The sequence below is a fragment of the Leucopleurus acutus genome, assembly GCF_964270905.1.
Source record: "Leucopleurus acutus genome assembly, chromosome: 16".
Taxonomy (NCBI): domain Eukaryota; kingdom Metazoa; phylum Chordata; class Mammalia; order Artiodactyla; family Delphinidae; genus Leucopleurus; species Leucopleurus acutus.
Window position 1 is genome coordinate 17,343,058 of NC_139158.1, and position 18,907 is coordinate 17,361,964.

At 48.3% G+C, this 18,907-nt stretch overlaps 1 protein-coding gene across 1 annotated transcript in view; it reads left to right on the forward strand.

Moving 5' to 3' along the window:
- Positions 1-18,907, forward strand: part of GTF3C1 (general transcription factor IIIC subunit 1) — a 72,196-nt gene that overhangs the window by 645 nt on the left and 52,644 nt on the right. Inside the window, exons 2-6 of the mRNA XM_082857238.1 lie at positions 1,557-1,766; positions 4,530-4,706; positions 5,455-5,598; positions 7,282-7,378; positions 12,118-12,241. Coding sequence (XP_082713364.1) covers positions 1,557-1,766; positions 4,530-4,706; positions 5,455-5,598; positions 7,282-7,378; positions 12,118-12,241 — 752 coding nt within the window. The remainder of the gene's footprint in view (positions 1-1,556; positions 1,767-4,529; positions 4,707-5,454; positions 5,599-7,281; positions 7,379-12,117; positions 12,242-18,907) is intronic.

Here is an 18,907-nt window from a genome sequence, read left to right on the forward strand (position 1 = left end):
CCAGCTTAGCAACAACAAGAACAATAATAATAGCTAACATTTATTTAGTGCTCGTTATGGCCTCGTACTATTCTAAGATCTTGTTCCTGGAGTTTCAGGAGACTGAACCCACTTCATTCTCACAGTGACACTATGAGGAAGGTACCCTTCCCCATTTTTTTCTCTTTTTGGCTGTGCCACAGGCCTTGCGGGATCTCAGTTCCCCATTCAGCACCGAGTCCTCACCACTGGACTGCCAGGGAATTCCCAATTATCTTCCCCATTTTGCAGAGAAGGAAACTGAGTGATAGAGATTAAGTAACCCGTCCAAAGTTATGGATATTGTAAGTGACTGAGTGTTGACTCAACCCAGGCCGTCTGTCTCCCAAGTCTGTGCTCTTAAGCCATATTGTGAGGGTCGGGAGAGGTTCCCAGAGGTAATACTGTCTAAAACAAGACTTAAAGGTTGGATTTAGCTAGCCAGTTGGCAGAGTATTCCAAAGGAAGAGAAGTACGTTAAGTTGGGTTGAAGTGTAGAACTGGAGATAGTGAATAAGGAATAATAGTTCAAATTTACATATATGCTTATTGTAAGCAGGAACTGTTCCAAGATCCTTACGTATAGCAAGTTATTTAAGTTTTACAACAACTTTAGGAGCTGGATATTCTTATCCCCATTTTCCTGAAGAGAAAATTGAGACGCAGAGAGGGTCATCAACCCAGAATCTGAACCCAGACTGGGAGAAAGTGGTACCAAGGAGGGGAAGGAGGGACTTTATTGGAGGTGGGGAGTGGCAGTCATAACTTTAGTTTTTTTTTGTTTTTTGTTCTGTTTTGTTTTGTTTTTTTGTGGTACACGGGCCTCTCACTGTTGCGGCCTCTCCCGTTGCGGAGCACAGGCTCCAGACGCGCAGGCTCAGCGGCCATGGCTCACGGGCCCAGCCACTCCGCGGCATGTGGGATCTTCCCGGACCAGGGCATGAACCCGTGTCCCCTGCATCGGCAGGCGGACTCTCAACCACTGCGCCACCAGGGAAGCCCATAACTTTAGTTTTGATCTCATCAGATCTGAGGCGTAGACAGTTGAAGGCAGGATTAGTGTTTGGGGGAAAAACAAGACTGAGGATTTGATGATTTGATGGTGAGAATTGTTAATATGCAAGTGATAATTGAAACCATAAAAACGGATGGAAGTACGAGAGGGATAACTAAAGAGATGTGGAAAGGTAACATCTTAAAGTAGGGAAGCCTTGAGTCATTAAGTCCAAACTTGATGGTTTGGAGACCAGGCACTGGATTGGGGGGAAAACAAAAGGCCATGACTTGGGCCAGGAAGGTGGTTCTGGTTTCAGCATTCAGCGTCCAGGGTGGATTCAGAGACTCCTAGAAAAGTCTCTTCTCTGGGATAGAGAAGCAGGGACGCTGCTTGTTAAGATGACCTGTGTTTGGAAGACGGGTGCGACCAGGGTGATCACACTTCCTCTCTCCGACCTCTGCCAGAGGCTGTCAGAAGAACACGCCAAACGTGTTATTTCTGAGGCTGAGCTGTGGTTTGATATCTGTGATCTCCCCCTTAGGTATGAAGAAATTGATTTGGAAACTGGCATTTTGGAGTCCAGGAGGGACCCGGTCCCTTTGGAGGATGTCTACCCCATTCATATGATCTTGGAGAATAAAGATGGCATCCAGGGCTCATGCCAGTACTTTAAGGAGAGGAAAAACATTACCAGTGACATCAGGACCAAGACGTTACAGCCCCGCTGTACGATGGTGGAAGCCTTTGGCAGGTAACTGATTTGCATCATGGGAAACTTGTGGGCATCTTCCTGCTTTAAGTTGGGGGTGTGGTCAGAGCGCCACAACTGGCGTGCCGCCCTCATGCCCATCAGAGTGCGTCCGCCCTGCCCCAAGCCAGTCCTTTAGCACTCCCCTCCTCTTGGGGCTAGTTTTGCTGGGGGCGGGGGTGGGGCGCTGCCTTTCTTTTCCCTTTGTGTCCACAGGCCACCTGGCCCTTTGGGCAGGGCAGGCAGCTGTCATTTGGATTGGTGCCTTTCGCTCTCTTGTCCAGGCTGCGTCCTCTGCTGCCCAGCCGTACTTTTGTGAGTCTTCAGTCAGGGTCCCAATTTCCCAGGCTGCCTCAAGCCCCTCGCCCCATCCCCACCTCCCTTCCTACCTGACAGAACAGGGAGAAGCTTCCAGTGTGAACTCTCCTAGTTGCCACCTTCTTCCTCAGCTTGCAGGCTTGCCTGGATTTCTCTTCCCCTCCCTCACCTCAGGGGAGACAGGAAGCCTGGTCCTGCCTCGGGCTGTCATCTGGATGCTTCTCTTCCTCCGTTTCCCCCCTGTACCTCATGCTCTTTCCGACCTCTGTCAGCTAGCTCCTCTTTCTCCTTTATTTGCAGCTTTTTGCCTGTTGACCAGTACTTTCTCGTCAGCCCATTACCATGGCGCGTTCATCTTAAAACAAGACCTCTTGGCCTTGGATCCCCCGTAGCTGTGATTCCGTTGCTGCAGCCATGCTTCTTGGAAGAAACAGCTATACTCACTCCTTCTTCCTCTTGACCTCCCCTCCCCTCCTCTGGCTCTGGAGCTTTGCAGCTTCTGCTTCCTGACCCTCCCCCACCCGGCTTCCTGCTAGCTCAGGAAGAGCTCTCCCTGGTGACTGCACACACGCTCTCTTCACGCACATAGGCCTGAACTGGGGCTCCTCGCACATGTCATTCCATGACCTTGACCACAGTTATCGAATCCCAGAGTAAGTGTTCCTTTTCTTGTCTTTCTCTTCAGTAGACTCTGAGCTCCGTGAAGGCAGATGCCATGTTTATTTATCTTGGCACATCCGGTACCTTGCGTGGCGCTTTATCAGTGTTGGATAACCTATGTGATGACCAGGCTCAGCAAAGTGGGCCTCGGGCAGGAGTCCTAGAGTCAGCTACTGGGAGATGTTGGAGTTCTGATAGGACGGGAGTAAACCACCCTGAACACATTCTTAAAGCAGCAAATCAGATCCCCTGTTTTCAAACTTTTCTCTTCTCAACTGACCTCTTCCAATTTAATGTAATGAGCCTGTTTCGAGACAGAGAACACAGGTCCTAAGTTTGTGACACACAGACACAGAAAAGTAGACTTTCCGTCCGTCACGTGTATTCACAGCCTAACATTCTTTTTTGAAGATGGACCATACAGACCCTGTGACTATGCAGAAGACTAATTGTGGGTCACAGGCAATGTGAAAGAAGCTGCAGTTAAATGAAAATGTAGACATGGCAATGGGCAGTTCCTCCTCTGTTTCCTTTTTGCCTCTTCAGTGGGAGCAGTGAAGTCATCTGATACATTGGGCGGCAAGGGGGGGGCCAAGAGGAGGAACCGTCAGACTGAGCGATGTGACTGAAGACAGGCCTTGCGATCAGGCATCTGTAAACCACAGGCTGGGAGCAGTAGATTGTGGCTCTAGGCGGGTGGGGTTGGGAGCCCTTGGGCTCTAATATGGACCCTTGGAGACTCATTCCCCTGGGAGAGGGAGCTCCTCCAGCTGGTGCGTCTCGATGCCAAGGAGTGAGTGGGGATAGCTTCTCTGCCAGCCCACCCTTGTGGGATCTCTGGCAGGGCTAGGACCTCAGACAGTCTGCCCAAGATGGCCATGTAAGTCAGCAGGCAAGGCGCCAGGGTGGCGTCTCCATCTTCAGCGCCGTAGACGGTTAGACCTCAGCGGAGAAGTCAGTTTTCCCAGCTGCGACACCTCGAAGCACCTGGCTGGGAAGTGTTCTTGGCCTCTTTTTCGGCCATTATTTTTCACACACCAAGACAGTAGGAGGAACTAATGATTTGTCCCAAGTCTGGTCTCCAACAGGCTGCAGGTCCACTGACGACACAGGGCACTGTTTTTGATTCTGAAGTTTGTTTTATCCATCCAGTTCAGTAGGTGAGTTTGTTCACTTACTAGATATTTACAGAGACCCTGCTGTGCACCAGAGCCATTCTAGGCCTTGAGGATGTCTTGGGGACCCTGATGACAACCTGCCCCCTCTTAGGGCGCTTATTGCAGAAATGTGTGCCCCCAAAAGCGGCCATTTCTGAGAGTGCCAGGTGCTGTGAAGAGTCTGGAAATGGTCAGAAGCGGGGGATAGACTCTGGTTAGCATTTTCAGGAAGACCTGAGGTGTTGGTATCTGAGCAGTGGCCTGAATGATGGGAATCAGTGGCCTGAAGACGTGAGGGCAGAGCAGCTGGGCAGAGGACCAGCGGGGCTGTTGTGGACGCAGGGCAGGGCCATGGGGGTGTGCAGGACAGGCCAGGCCCTGGTTGGGAGTCGGGGGTATGGCCTGAGGGCCCTGGCCAGACGGGGAGGGCTCTGAGCAAGGAACTGGTGAGACTGGCTCTGTTCCCCCTGAACGCTCTGTGGTTCTAGGATGGAAACCTCCTTAACTGGGGGCTTGTGAACCTCCAAGAAGCAGCAGGAAATGATGGTTCACTAAGGTTCTGCTTTTTCATTTCAATTTTCTTAAAAATCAATTACAGTTATTTCTTCCTGCGGTGGCTTCTGATTTGCAGGTGGCGGAAGAAACTGATCATTGTTGCTTCCCAAGACATGCGGTACCGGGCCTTGATCGGCTTGGAGGGTGACCCCGACCTGAAGCTCCCCGACTTCTCCTACTGCATTTTGGAGCGATTAGGCCGGTCCCGGTGGCAAGGGGAGCTCCAACGAGACCTCCACAGCACTGCTTTCAAGTGAGGGGATGCTTTGCTTCTCTGCTGTAAATGCTGGGGCTCCCTGATCATTGGGCCCTGCCACCTGGGCAGTCCCCACATCCATGGTGATTGGAAGCACGATGCTTTCTCATTGAAGAGACCCTGGAAAAAAGACCCAAAAAAGGGGACTCCCTGGCAGTCCAGTGGTTTAGACTCTGCCTTTCCATTGCAGGGGGGCATGGGTTTGATCCCTGGTCTGGGGAACTAAGATCCTGCATGCCTCATGTTGCAGCTGAAAAAAGAAAAAACAAAAAAGAAAGAGCGAGAGACCCTGGGGTGACCATAGAATTTATTGCCCAAACCAGACCTTTTGAGAGTGGAAGGTGGAGCTGATCAGAAGGGACACCAAGGCAATGGGCATAAACTGAGACCACCTGGCGAGCCAGAATGCGTGGCAACCCTAGTTATTGGCCGCTATATGATTAGAGACCCATGTCTGATTAGCTCCCTGCTAATATAACCCTTACTGTCTCCTGCGCCAGCCATCCTTTCCCACTCCGTTTCCCCTCTCCTTTACCCCCATCTCCCCATCCACCTCTCTTGGGGGTCTGGGGTGTGCCTTAGGCTGAGGCACAGCTGTTCTTTCCAAGGCCATTGTCACATAGCAACTGTTCTGTCAGGTTGGCTGGATAGGAGGTGTGTGTCTCTGGTGTTCATGTCCTCCACACTGTGGGGTGAAAGCAACCAACAAAGCAAAATGACCGTCCACTCTCTTCCTCTCCCCCAGGGTTGATGCTGGGAAGCTCCACTATCATAGGAAAATTTTGAACAAAAATGGGCTCATTACGATGCAGTCACATGTGATCCGATTACCCACCGGAGCCCAGCAGCACTCAATTCTCCTCCTCCTGAATCGGTTTCACATGGACAGGTACAGTGTGAGACACCAGAATGCTCCCTTACCTCTGTCTTTCAGCCATGTGTATTATACCTTTAAAAAATCCTAGAGGCCAAATCAGAACATGACTAGCTTTTAAAAAAAAGATGTTTACCACCTATTTTGGATTATGAGAATAAGTGTTGCTTATTTAGAAAATCCGGAAATTATATAGAAAAGAAGGGCAAAAAATGCCTGTCACCCCACAGCCCAGCAATAGGAACTGTTAACATTTTGGTGAAATTTGGGAGTGTAAAAATAAAAGTAAATAAGTCAAATTTGATTTGTTATGGTGACAGGGTTCTGTGGGTAGAAGAGAGAACAATGGACTAAAAGTCAAGATCTGTATTTAAGTCTTTGCTCCTGATTTGGGCACGATCACTTGACCTCTCTGAACCACTGTTTCCTCTTCTGTAGAATGGCCATGACAAAGCTTGGTACTAGTTCACACACAGTGAATATCTGTGCCTTCATCTATTCTTTCATTCATTGAAAGGCAGTAAAAATGGAGAAGTGGGCGTCTCTGGATCCCATATATATATGCCCTCCCTGCTGCTAAACCTGTGGGCAGTTAAAGCCAAGTTCACCTTCTCCAGCTGCATGACAATACCTTCCTCTTTGCCCCTCCTCCAACACCCCCCCACCCACACACAGCTGGGGTAGCCCTTGGCTCCTTTAATAGCTTCCTTTGGCGTCCATTAGCTTGTAAGCATTTATTATGACATCCACTTCACAATAAAAATGCAAAGGAAGGGAAAGTCAATCATGCCAGCGAAGTGAGAGATAGAAACCAGGGCTTCAGAATCAGAGAGGTGTCCTGATTACTGCAGAGGGCACTGTATTTCCAGGAAGAAGACCTGGGTTCACATTTTGTGCCTGAATTTTAGAAAAGCTTAACTTCTTTATGAAATAATCCCTATCCTTTCTTACCAAGTGATTTATAAGGAAATATGTTGGTGCTTCCTAAACTTTAAGGTATTGTCAACTCAAAAAATATTCACAATCTAAATGTTTTATTCGGTGGGAATTTTTAGGACTTCAAGCCCAGGGCAGGTAATCTGAACGTCAAAAGATAATTGTTAAAGAAAACCAAGTTAAGGAATTTACCGCATTTCTGTGTATGGCAAGGTGCAAGAGTCTGGGCTCACTGAAATCATTCCTTTGATACGCACCTCAGCTATTTGGGGCCAGTATCCTGTGTTTGCACATCCTGAGTTTCCTCAGGGCCCACCATGGGGAGTGGCTGCAGTCTGATGGCTGCTAGATGGTAGGTATTCTTTCCTGAGTTTCCTCAGGGCTCACTGGCTCACCTTGGAGGGCTGCAGTTGCTAATGACTGTGACATCCTTTGTTTACTGATATGGCTGGCAGTATTCCATTTATCAGTATGATCAAAAGATGTAAGGCATTTTAAAGAATCATTTCATGACAGTTTTAGCCACGGAGGCTAGTCTGTACACTGCCACTAGTTCGGTGACCTTGGCCGTGAGACTGAACCACTCAGAGCCCCAGTCTTTCCAGCTGTAAGGGACAAGCAGTTGGGCTGGATGTTCTGAGACCTAAGACCACGAGGTTCTGTAGTTTGATGTGTTGTCATTTAAATCTTGTCATCTTTAAAAAACAGGCAGTCTTTAGCAGTAGGTCTGGAAAAAAATGAAGTGTTTTATATTTCTCACAGGAGGAGCAAATACGACATCCTTATGGAGAAGCTCTCAGCTGTGCTGAGCACACGGAGTAACCGGACAGAGACACTGGGAAAGCTGAGGGAGGAACTGGTGAGCTGCCCCTGCCCGTGTGGGGGGCTGGATCCGTTTGTAACGCAGTGGGGAGCATTGTCAAGTGTAGATTTCAGTGCACCGCAGTTGAAAACCCTGTCATGGGCTTGACCATCCCTAGCTGTTACCGAGTCCAAGCCCGTTCTGCCCGCCGCACAACAGGCCAGTAAATCGGGAGATGAGGTGTTGAGGCAAAGGGATAATGACTTTATTCGGAAAGTCGGCAGACCGAGAAGATGCGGACTGGGGTCCCCACAAACCGTCCTATCCTATGCCAGTTTTTTTTTATAGAACAGAGCGGGGTAGGAGGTGAGGAAGTAAAGTAACATGGCCATTAGTTTTGCCTGGCTTGGCCAGCATCAGGGAGGGGATATGTTAATTTCTTTTGTGCAGCCATTCACAGGTGGGCAGGGTCAGATTGTCGCCCTGTGAGCTGAACAAAGGCACTTTAGTTCAACTTTCAGGCAGAGGGGCAGGGTTCCCTGAGGCAGGTCATTATGTATGATTATAATAACAAAAGCAACAAAAAGCAAAGGTTAAAGTCAGAAACATGAACATGGAGTCAGAATTGGCTCTTCTCTGTTAACATAGCCATGAAACAAGCAGAACTTTGCTTTACAGAATGAAAAAGGGCTCAGTCTTTAAGTCCTTCCTGCTCTTGGGTGGCCTCCAGTTTTCCCGGGGATTTGCGCCAAGTCCTGCTATAAAAGTTCCTGTGGAATGGTGAATCTGAGCGTTTAGATTTACTTTCATAATCAAGCTTGTCATTTTGTTCCCAGTGGTTTTATGCTGAAATAACAGAGTGACTACTGAGAAGGAGGAGAGACAACACAGGGAGAAAAGCAGTTATGGACCTGCTTCATCTTTGGGTCCAGGAACAGAGGCAGTGATGAAGTGAGAGTGGGAGGAAGAAAGCACAGGGGTGATGCTGCTTCCGGTCTGATTTGAGCCCTCCTCCGTAGAAGTTAGGAAGGAGCCATCACTGGAAACGGGAGGAAAGTATGACTGCCCTGTAGGTGGAACAGTAGGATTTGAAGTCAAGATTTGGGGGTGATCGTAATTAGTCCCCAGAGGAGCATGGCTTGGAGTCTGCTTGTAGACTTCAGGTTATAGACTCCAGGTTGTAGATCCTTCTCGCTCCTCACCTTGTGCTGCCCCCAGGGGGCTCTGCTCTCTGATTTCACTGCGCTGAGGGAAGGGCTTTCGCCCCTCCTGCTAAATGCACTGTATGCCCAAGTCTCTTTAAAGCAGAGGTTATAAACCAAAGCTTGTGGGTCGGATTCAGCCTGCACACTGTTAGAAAGAACTTTGACCTAGCATCTTTTAAAAATTGAGATTTTGCCTCAAAATCTAGGTTACCAGCTTCCCTGGAAATGTCAGAGGCTCTGGCCAGCCTGGGCCCGTGGTCTCTTGTGATAGCAGTTATCTGGAGCTGGCTGTGTGCTGGCCGCCCACCCCAGGCCCCTTCCCTCCTGTCACCTCTCAGACAGGCAGGCGGTGCCATTTGTCACTCTTTGAGCGCCGCTGTTCAGGAGGAGAGAAATATTTCTCAGTATCTGAGTGTCTGTCAAAAGTGGGGAATAAAAGGTAGACTGATAAGGCCTCTTCCTGAGAGGCGCTAGTCAAGATGAAGGAAACTCCTACAAGCGGAGAGAAATACCTGCCCGCTTTGTTCTTTATATTGTTCGTCCAGCCCATGCAGACACTGAAGATCGAAACCCTCTGCCCTGCTGAGTCACTCAAGGGTAGAGAAACTGAGCATCTCAGGTCAAGCTGTGGACGATCTAAGTGACAAGATTTGACTGATAGAGGACACTGTTTATTTATTTATTCATTCAACAAATACTTTAGTGAGTATCTATTTGGAGTCAGAACCGTGTTTCGCACCACCATGGCAAAAATGAACGAGGGTGACAGTCTTACACTGCCGCAGAGCAGTCTAACTGGAGGGGCTGACGTGTGAACACACACTCAGGCCAGACTGCTCCTTGGAAGGATGTGTTTGAGTTGCGTGAAAGGAGAGATGGGAAAAGCTTTGCAGAGCCAGTTCCAGTTGAGCTGGGCTTTGAAGATGAAGTCAGCATCATCCGGCAGAGGAGAGACCATCTTTCAGGCAGAGGAGACGGGCTGGAGCAAAGGCGTGGAGCTGTGGGAGGTGATGGGGTGTTTCCGAGGCTGGCAGTGACACAGGGGGCAGCCAGGCGGCAGCGTGCCCGGCGGGAGTAGTAAGAGACGTGGCTGGAAAGGAAATTGGAGCCAGATAAAGAAGGTCTCGAGTGCCAGGCTGAGGACTTGGGTTTCAGCCTTTAGCCTGGTGAACTGCAGTTTGAGTGTTGGGGAGGTGAACTGATGGATGGGGAGGGGATTGGAGGCAGGGCGGGGAGGGGGGTGCTGTGGCCTCAGGTAGGGTGGGTGACGCCTTGAATTGTTGGTGATATTTGGGGGGTGGCACGAGCAGGACTTGGTGAGTGACTGAAGCCAGGGTGTGGGTGTCGGGCATGCGGAGCAACGAAGGAGAAGGAATCTGTTGTCTAGCTCGAGTGGCAACCCCTCCCTGGGGTGGACCAGAGCTGGAGGGCGGGTACCTGAGGGCAGGGATCGTGCCTGCCAACCCCCCACCATGAGGACGGCCTGGCCCACGGAGACGCTGAGCCCAGATTTGTTGAATGAGTGTACAATGAAAGTACAGAGTTCAGAAAGAGGAGTGAGTTTGCCTGAGATTGAGGCACAGGACAAATTTGATTTTAGGATTTATTGAGTATGAAGATCTTCTGGGACTTTGACTTGGTGATGTTTAGTCAGCAGCTGGAAATAGGGGTCAGAGAAGGCTGAGCAGGATTTAGTGAATAATTAACCTCTGGATGAGGTGGACGCCATGAATGTGGATGCTGTCTTTTGGGGGGAGTGGGGAGGGCCGCTTTCTTTAACTGGGCAGGTTGTGCGAGTCCTCAACGGTAGCCCCCCCGTAAGGGAAGGACTATGTCATCCTCCATCCTCTGGGCAGGTTATGTGAGTCCTCGATGGCAGCCCCCCATAGGGTGGTCCAGGGCTCAGGGCCATATGCTGAGGGCTAGGGTTCGATGGATGCGTTTCCATAGGGTCTTTCCACGACGCTGGGGGCACGGCTGGATTAACAAGAGGCGCCGTTTACCAGCCGGCGGGTTAAGTGAGCCGCATGTGAGCTGTCTGTATTTCTTTGATAACAATATGTTCTGCTGCCCAGCAGTTAGCGTACTGGCTCCTCCGAGAGGTGATCACAGGCACGTGGGTGGTGGCAGCGGCCCTCAGACATATGCTGCCTCTGTCTGCCCCAGAGTGTAAGAGGAAACCTGGGAGGAGCCGTGCCCCACTCTTAGTCGCGAGTGCCTCCTGCTGTTCAGGTGGCAGCCTGCCCGGCTCTGCCAGTGGCGGCAAAATCAAACGCTAGTAGTGGCCAGGAGGGTGGTGTGGATCAGTGAAACAGGCCAAGTGTAGAATAAGTTTTTGAGGGAGTTCCCTGGTGGTTTAGTGGTTAGGATTCAGCGCTTTCACTGCTGTGGCCCGGGTTCAATCCCTGGTTGGGGAACTGAGATCCTGCAAGCCCCGTGGCGTGGGCCAAAAAAAAAAAAAATTTTTTATATCAGTGTGGATTCAAGAATTATTCAACTTTCCTCTTAACTATCATGAGAGAAAAGCAGCACAAAAATGGTGGTAAACAGGAACTGACCTTCGGCCTCACCATGTAAGGGGTCTGATGGGCAGAGAAGGCCAGGGCGTCCGGGTCGGGCGTGCCTGTCTGGAGGGAGCAGCTGGTCCTCACCTCCCTCTGGCTGATGCTGGGAGGAACCGCAGGCCTAGGATTTGTTGCCAGATCCTGTTTTTCAAGAGAAGCCAGAATCTGTTTTTTTTAAAATGAACTCTCTCACTTTTCAATGTTGGCAAGTAAATTACTTTTTTTTTTTTGCGGTACACGGGCCTCTCACTGTTGCGGCCTCTCCCGTTGCGGAGCACAGGCTCCGGACGCGCAGGCTCAGCGGCCATGGCTCACGGGCCCAGCCGCTCCGCGGCATGTGGGATCTTCCCGGACCGGGGCACGAACCCGTGTCCCCTGCATCGGCAGGCGGACTCTCAACCACTGCGCCACCAGGGAAGCCCCGTAAATTACCTTTTGCAAAGAAAACGTGTAGATGAAAAAACACGGCCTGCACTGGAGGCTGCTCGTTGGTAACCTCGACAGTTAGGAGCGCTTTGGGTCATTTTGGTTGTGTTGCCTCCTCACAGAAATGTGAGTGACGGGGTGGATGTACTCATCCTCATTTTGTTGTAACTTCACAGATAGACTAAATTTTTTTAAAGGTCTTAAATTTAATTTTTTCTCTTCCACTGCCTGTGAGAGGTGTGTGTACGTATGTATATATCTATTAATAATTAATAATACACTTATTGTTTAAAAAAACCAAAACAAGATGAAATGGTATACAGTGAAAATCTTCTAGTGCTGCCCCCATCTGCCTCATTCTCACCCCTTTCAGTGGGGAGATCTCTTTCCCCACTCGTAATCAAATGGATGGTTTATATGCTGCTGCAGACTCGTTTTGTTCCCCGGACAAGGTAGCTTGGCAGTATTTTCTCATTAGTGCCTCCAGTGATTCCTCATTCAAGATCGTCAGTTAACTCGGGTCCCCGCTTGTTCGTGTACGTGACCCTCCAATAGTTTCAGACACCTTGCTCTACCTAACAGCAGCGTTTCGATTTTGCAGGGGCTGTGCGAGAGGACGTTTAAGCGCCTGTACCAGTACATGCTGAATGCGGGGCTGGCCAAGGTGGTGCCTCTTCCCTTACAAGAGATCCACCCTGAACGTGGACCTTGCAAGACCAAGAAAGGTAAAGGCAGGCTCGGCTCCTGCCTGGGCTGCACGGACAGTTTTCACTTCTCCCCTCTAAGTGCCAGCCTGTCCCTCTTAACCATGTTCTGCCCTGAGGTAGGATGATTTCACGTTATTTTTTCCACTCTATTCCTCAGCGCCTGGCCCAGGACCTTCTATATAAAAAGCGCTCGGGAAACGTTTGCTGAATGAAACCCATTCTGACTCCCAGCAAACATCTCTATATGGATGTCCCTCCAACATCTCCCATTCCTGGCGTCCAGAAACCGAAATTTATCTTTTCCTTCTTACGCTAAGCCAGTATTTTTTAAGTACCTGATCTGTGTGTTGCATGATTGCATTTTCTAGCCCTGCAACCTAGGTGGTATTGTTACCATTTTACAGGTAAGATTAAAGTGAAGAGATGCTAAGTGACTTATATGAGGTTAAGCAGTCAGGAAGTGTTGGAGGTGGGATTTGAACTTTCTAAGAAAGTTAAACTAGGGACAATAGACTCTGAAACTTTAAAAACCTTCCTTAGTCCTTTGTTTTTCTCAGTTCTTGATTTTTATCCCATGCTGTTTAACTCCTCCTGATTAACCAAAGTTGTTTAAAAATCTTAGGGTCAGAGCTTTCCAGTAAAAGATGACAGAAGGAATAGATGCGGTTTTCTGCACTCTTCCACCTCCTTCCTGGTGATGATAGGCTGTAAAAGGAATAAACCTGCAAGTACAAAGAGAATAGGACAGGAAGTGACGGCAGGGAGAGTTGTCTACATTTTTGTGCTCAAAGGCAGATGTACAAACGGTAACTGACCGCGCAGACTGGGAAAGCTGAATGCTTGTGTGGGGCAGTAGCCAAGAGTGGACACCTCAAACCTGATATAAACCAGGGACCTCTGAAAGCACCAGTCTGGATGGGGCTAGAGACAAGAGGATTGGTTTATAGTCTGTGAAGAGCCATTGCACCCCCCAGGTCCCCTCCCCTACTTGGCATAGCCAGGTAACAAGCCCTTTCCCACAAAGACAGAGGTCTGGACTTTGTGACTTAGCAGTCTTTCCTCATTAGTACCTCCAGTGATTCCTCATTCCTTGGACTTAACCTCAAGAGAAGATGCACTGGAGGCTTTTGAGACTCTCAGACGTGAGATGTAGCTGGGGACAGGGTACAGTGCTGATAACAGGCGGTATGAGATAATCTCTATACACAGTGAGGTAGGAGTCTTCACTGCCTTTCCCCCTGTAGCTCCTAAAACGCTGGCAGCCAGGCTTACAGTCCCTAAAGCCAGAGGCTGGAGGCTTTTCTGCAGAAACTGACCAGTCCAAGAGAAAAGTCTTCTAGATCCTGAAATTTAGGGGATTCCTAGCAAAATAGCCAGCCTCTGTCTGCTCCCCCTTCATGGAAGCCCACACAATGGCAGCCTCTCCCTTTCTCTTCCTGACCCTGCAAAACACAGGACTTTTAATGTACAGCAGTATCTTAATGAAGCATTTTAACTTTTTTTTTTTTTTTTGCTGTACGCGGTCCTCTCACTGTTGTGACCTCTCCCGTTGCGGAGCGCAGGCTCAGTGGCCATGGCCCATGGGCCCAGCCACTCCACAGTATGTGAGATCCTCCCGCACCGGGGCACGAACCCGTGTCCCCTGCATCGGCAGGCGGACTCTCAACCACTGCGCCACCAGGGAATCCCCAGCATTTTAACTTTTCACCAAGCATTTGAGAACTCTAACATGAATGTAAGAGAAGCTAACTTAGGAAATAGAACCAAAATGAGGAGCAGAAGAAAAGGAAAGGAGAGAAGGAATATATTGCGTCATGAAACCAGAGCAAGAGGCTATAAAGGAGGGACATGCAGAAAATAAAAAAGAGCTCTTGGAAATAAAAGAAATATGACTATTGCAATAAAAGATTTGGTGGAAGGAAAGATAGTGAGATAAAGTTGAGAAAATCTCCTGTAAAGAACAGAAACTCAAAAGGGATGGAAATAGGAGAGTTTTAAGTTGAAAATAAGAAGCTGAGTCTAAAAGATCCATTGTCCACACAGTAGGAGTTCAAGTTCACAGTAAGGGGAGGGAGTGTGTGTGCAGGGGAGTAGAAAGGAGGAGATGACGGGAAATGACATGGAATTTTCCCAGATCTGAAGGATGTTAAGTTCTAGATCAAAAGACCTAGCAGATGTCTAGCATGATGAACATAAAGAAACCCACACCAGGATCCAACAGCCTGAGACTTCAGAAGTCTGGGGCTTGAAGAGCCTCCAGAGAGGAGACATCAGACTTCCCAGTAGTAACGGAAGCTAGAGAGCTTGGAGCAACACCGTCAACTTTCTGATGGGGATGGACTTTCACCCTGGAATCTTCCAGTCAATGAGGTGTGAGGATAAGGACCTCACACATTTTCATACATGCGGATTGGAAACAATTCACCTCTGATCTTCCAAGTTCCCTTGTAGGAAGCCACAGGAGGATGTACACCATCAAATAACAGGCTAAGCTAAGAGACAGGAAAGCATGGGGCCCAGGAAGAGGGGGTCAGTGGAAACCCTGGAGAGATGATGAAGGGAAATCATGATGACAGACGTGGGGGCCTGGGGGACGGAAGTCCATGCAAAGGATCAGTTGCTTAGTACCTGTGAACGTGTGAAGGGAAATTTGTATGCTAGCAGAGAGTCTGAGTGTGAATTCGATATGGGTACAGAGAAAACCAAGCAAATGGAAAAAAGTTACTGACGCCAGGTAAAACTAAAAGGTGTGTAATTTTAAACAACTTAAGGCCTGTGTGCTTGACTATGTGGGCATAGCAAGTAACCTGTGGAGACTGGCCTCACTAACAGCTCCAGAGAACGTTTGCTGGGTGAAGACAGACCACGGCATCCCCAACACTTGGCTTGGTGCCCGCAGGAGGGAGGTGGTGTGCTTGCTGAGTGACCGAGCTGCCAGTCTGTGGGAGCTGTGTCTCTTCCTTTACTTCCTCATGTAGTTAATGGAATCACTGCCCACCCTGTCTGCCTTCCCTGTGTCTAAGTCTTGTGGAGGAGATGGTAGCACCCAGATATTACCACACAACAGGTGTATAAAAGGCAGGAGCCCCTGGAGGTAGGAAAGCCCCCCAAGAGCAGACTTCATCTTTGAGTGTCTTAAGTGCTGAGTAGATGTGTGACTGGTAGAATGACTGGAGTTCCTCAGGGGAAGGGGTGGGGAGCATCAGCCTTTAAGTAGACAGGAGACCAGGAAGTTCCGCTGGGCCCTGCGGCAGGGAAGAAAAGGCTTCAGGAACTGAGAGCTGTGCTGGGGATTCCCACCTCACATTTGACTTGGAAATATGATTATCTGAATGCTTAAAATGTCATGACCTGTGGATCTAATAAGCATTTTTATTTCCTGACCTATTGAAAGAAAGGCATTAAAAATAAGCAGATGAGTATTTTTTTAGAGTAAAGAGAAATTAAGAAAGAAATAGCCTTAAGTAACTTTTTTTGTTGGGCTCCTCCACGGCTTCAGGTCCTTGGAAATCCAAACTAGCCCCTTGAGACTGTCACACCTGAGTGGACTTTTGATGTAAGACAGCCTGGGTTAGAATTCTTGTCCCGTCATTTCCTGTTGGGGAGTCCTTCAGCAAGTTTTGACCTCTCTCTGCCTCAGTTTCCTCATCGGGATTATCTGGAATAATATATCTTTCCAGAGTGTCGTGGAGCTTACAGGTGACAGTGTACACAGAGCAGGGCCTTTGGGCCACCTCTGGCAATGTATTTTGTTGGCCTCATGGTGTTTGTTTTAATTGTAGTTGATGGCATTTAAAAATCAGAAATTTCACCTACAAAGTCAGCCTTTCAACTTTTCTGTAGAAATAAAACTAGGCAACATTGAACTGCATTTCTTTAATAGCAACTGGTGAGGCAGAGAGGTGTGCCACCCTCTGTTGAGGGCACGCACCTTCCGCATTCCCCTTCCCCATTCATTCAGCTGCCGTTTAACCCGCAGCTGGCCTCAGTCTGGGTATGTCGTCTGCCTAACCCTTGAAGGTGTGTCCTCATCACACCATGAGTGGTCCTAGTTTTCTGGAGGCCCAGTGCTGGGAAGAAGGATCAGCACGCCTCAGACTGGGTTCTAAGGATGTCAGTGGTGAGGTTAAGAGGGCAAATACCTAAGACGATGAGATGACAGTCGGCGTTTTTAGATTGTCACGCACACGCGCAGTGAGCCCGTTTCTGACTGTTCAGGAGGCTCATCTCATCCCCGCATGGTCTTGTCACCACCTCTCAGGACAGGCCTGCCACGCTGTGTCTCAGCTATTTATCTGTGTGACTTTTTGCCAACCAAGCCACCCTCCTTGAGGGTGGTGGCCGCACCCCTCACATACTTTCTGTCCTTAATGTCTGTGCATTGTCTGCTGGAAACAGAGTAGGTGCTAAGTCAAAGTTTAGCCAATTTAATTTAATTAGGTGCCCCTCCAGTGACTTTCCTGGAGCAGGAGACAAGGGATGAATGCACAGCTTTTTAGTCTTTTCTTGCCTTGAGCTGTGTCTTCCCAGTTTGCAAAATTAACATAAAACCTTCCCTCCAAGCTGTTATGGAGTAGACAAGACTTAAATAAAGATGATGTATTGCTTCATGTAAATTTACAGGTGCGCCTGGATGTATATGAGTGTTTCTAAAAGGACATAAACAAAGAGTTTGGATTTCGGCGTATTTCAGATGTGTTACAGAAAGCTGCAGTGATCTGTTTTGCAAAAGGCAAAAGTATCTTGGTAACGAAAACAGTCACCTGAACTGATGTGTTTTGTAAATTTGGATTATTTTCTTCAAGTGTTCAGCAGTCGTTCTGTGTTTATTAAGTTGTGCTGAGAACAGAAGGGAAGAGAAGTAGAAGTTAACTTTGTAATCCCTCGGAAAAGGATCACAGTCGAAAGCAGTTGACAGAAGTTGGGCTCCCTGGGGCTAATGACTGAGACAGGCATTTAGCGGGTTTCCCGGGTTCAGTGGCAAGGTGAGTCCAGCTGTGAAGAGGATGGGCTAGTTCTAGTGTCTATACCTCCCTGTTTATGGTGTGGACTCTTCCCCCAAGCTGCTGCCCTGTGACTTTTCAAAAATAAAAAACAAATTCAACAGGATTGCAGGACAAGATCAATATACAAAAATCAGTTCTATTTCTTTACCCTTGTAATGAACAGTCCAAAAATGAAATTAAGAAAACAGTTCTGTTCACAATAGTATCAAAAAGAATAAAATACTTCGGAATAAATTTAACAAAACAAGTACAAAGCATATACTCTGAAAACTACAAAATACTGACAGAAACTTAAGATCTAAGTAAATGGGAAAATAGCCCCTGTTCACAGGTCAGAAGGCAACATTGTTAAGATGTCAGTACTCCCCAAACTGATCTTCAGATTCCACGCAATTCCTTTAAGAATCCCAGCTGACTTCTTTGTGGAAATCGATAAACTCATTCTAAAATTCATATGGAATTAGAGGGTATGTAGAAAGCTAAAATAACCCTGAAAAAGAAGAATCCAGTAAGGGCTCACACATTGTAATTTCAAAACTTACTACAAAGCAACAGTAATCCAGACAGCATGGTACTGGCACAGGGATAGAATTAGAGACTGATGGAATAGAATTGAGAGTCCAGAAATAAACCCACACATCTGTGGTCAACTGACTTTTCAGCCAGGGTGCCATGATCATTCAGTGGAGAAAGAAACCAATCACAAAAGGCCGTGACTATGGGATTCCATGTAGGGGTGAGTCCAGAATAGGACAGTAGATTAGTGAGTGCTTAGGGCTGGGCTGGAGGCACAGAGGGGTGATAGCTAAAGGGTTTGAGGTGACGAGAATGTTCTAGAACTGACTTGTGATGGGTGCACATACCTGTGAATATGCTAAAAGACCACTGACTTGTATAGTTTAAACAGGTGAATCGTGTGGCCTATGAATGATACCTCAATCAAGCTGTTAAAATTGCAATAAAAAATGAAAACCAGGGCTTCCCGGGTGGCGCAGTGGTTGAGAGTCTGTCTGCCGATGCAGGGGACACGGGCTCGTGCCCCGGTCCGGGAAGATCCCACATGCCGCAGAGCGGCTGGATCCGTGAGCCATGGCCACTGAGCCTGCGCGTCCGGAGCCTGTGCTGCGCAAGGGGAAAGGCCACAACAGTGAGAGGCCCACGTACCGCAAAAAAAACCCCCAAAAAAACAAACAAACAAACAAACAAAAAAAATGAAAACCAAATCCAACAAACACAACAGGGTAAAGCAAACTAAATTATGATCATTAAAATGGCAGAAGGGGACATTTAAAAAGTTACAGTAGGATTAGGCTTCCCTGGTGGTGCAGTGGTTGAGAGTCCGCCTGCCGATGCAGGGGACGCGGGTTCGTGCCCCGGTCCGGGAAGATCCCACATGCCGTGGAGCGGCTGGGCCCGTGAGCCATGGCCGCTGAGCCTGTGCTCCGCAACGGGAGAGGCTGCAACAGTGAGAGGCCCGCGTACCGCAAAAAAAAAAAAAAAAAAAAAAGCGAGATTTCTTTAAGTTAAAAGTGATAAGATTGATTAAGGGACTCTAGCTAAAATATGAAGATAATTACTCTCATTAATAATTAAGATGAATAAAATAAACAGACCTTTTAATATGGCAAAAACTATTAAAGGCAGGAACTTAAAAGAGTAGAGAAAGGGGTAGAATCCT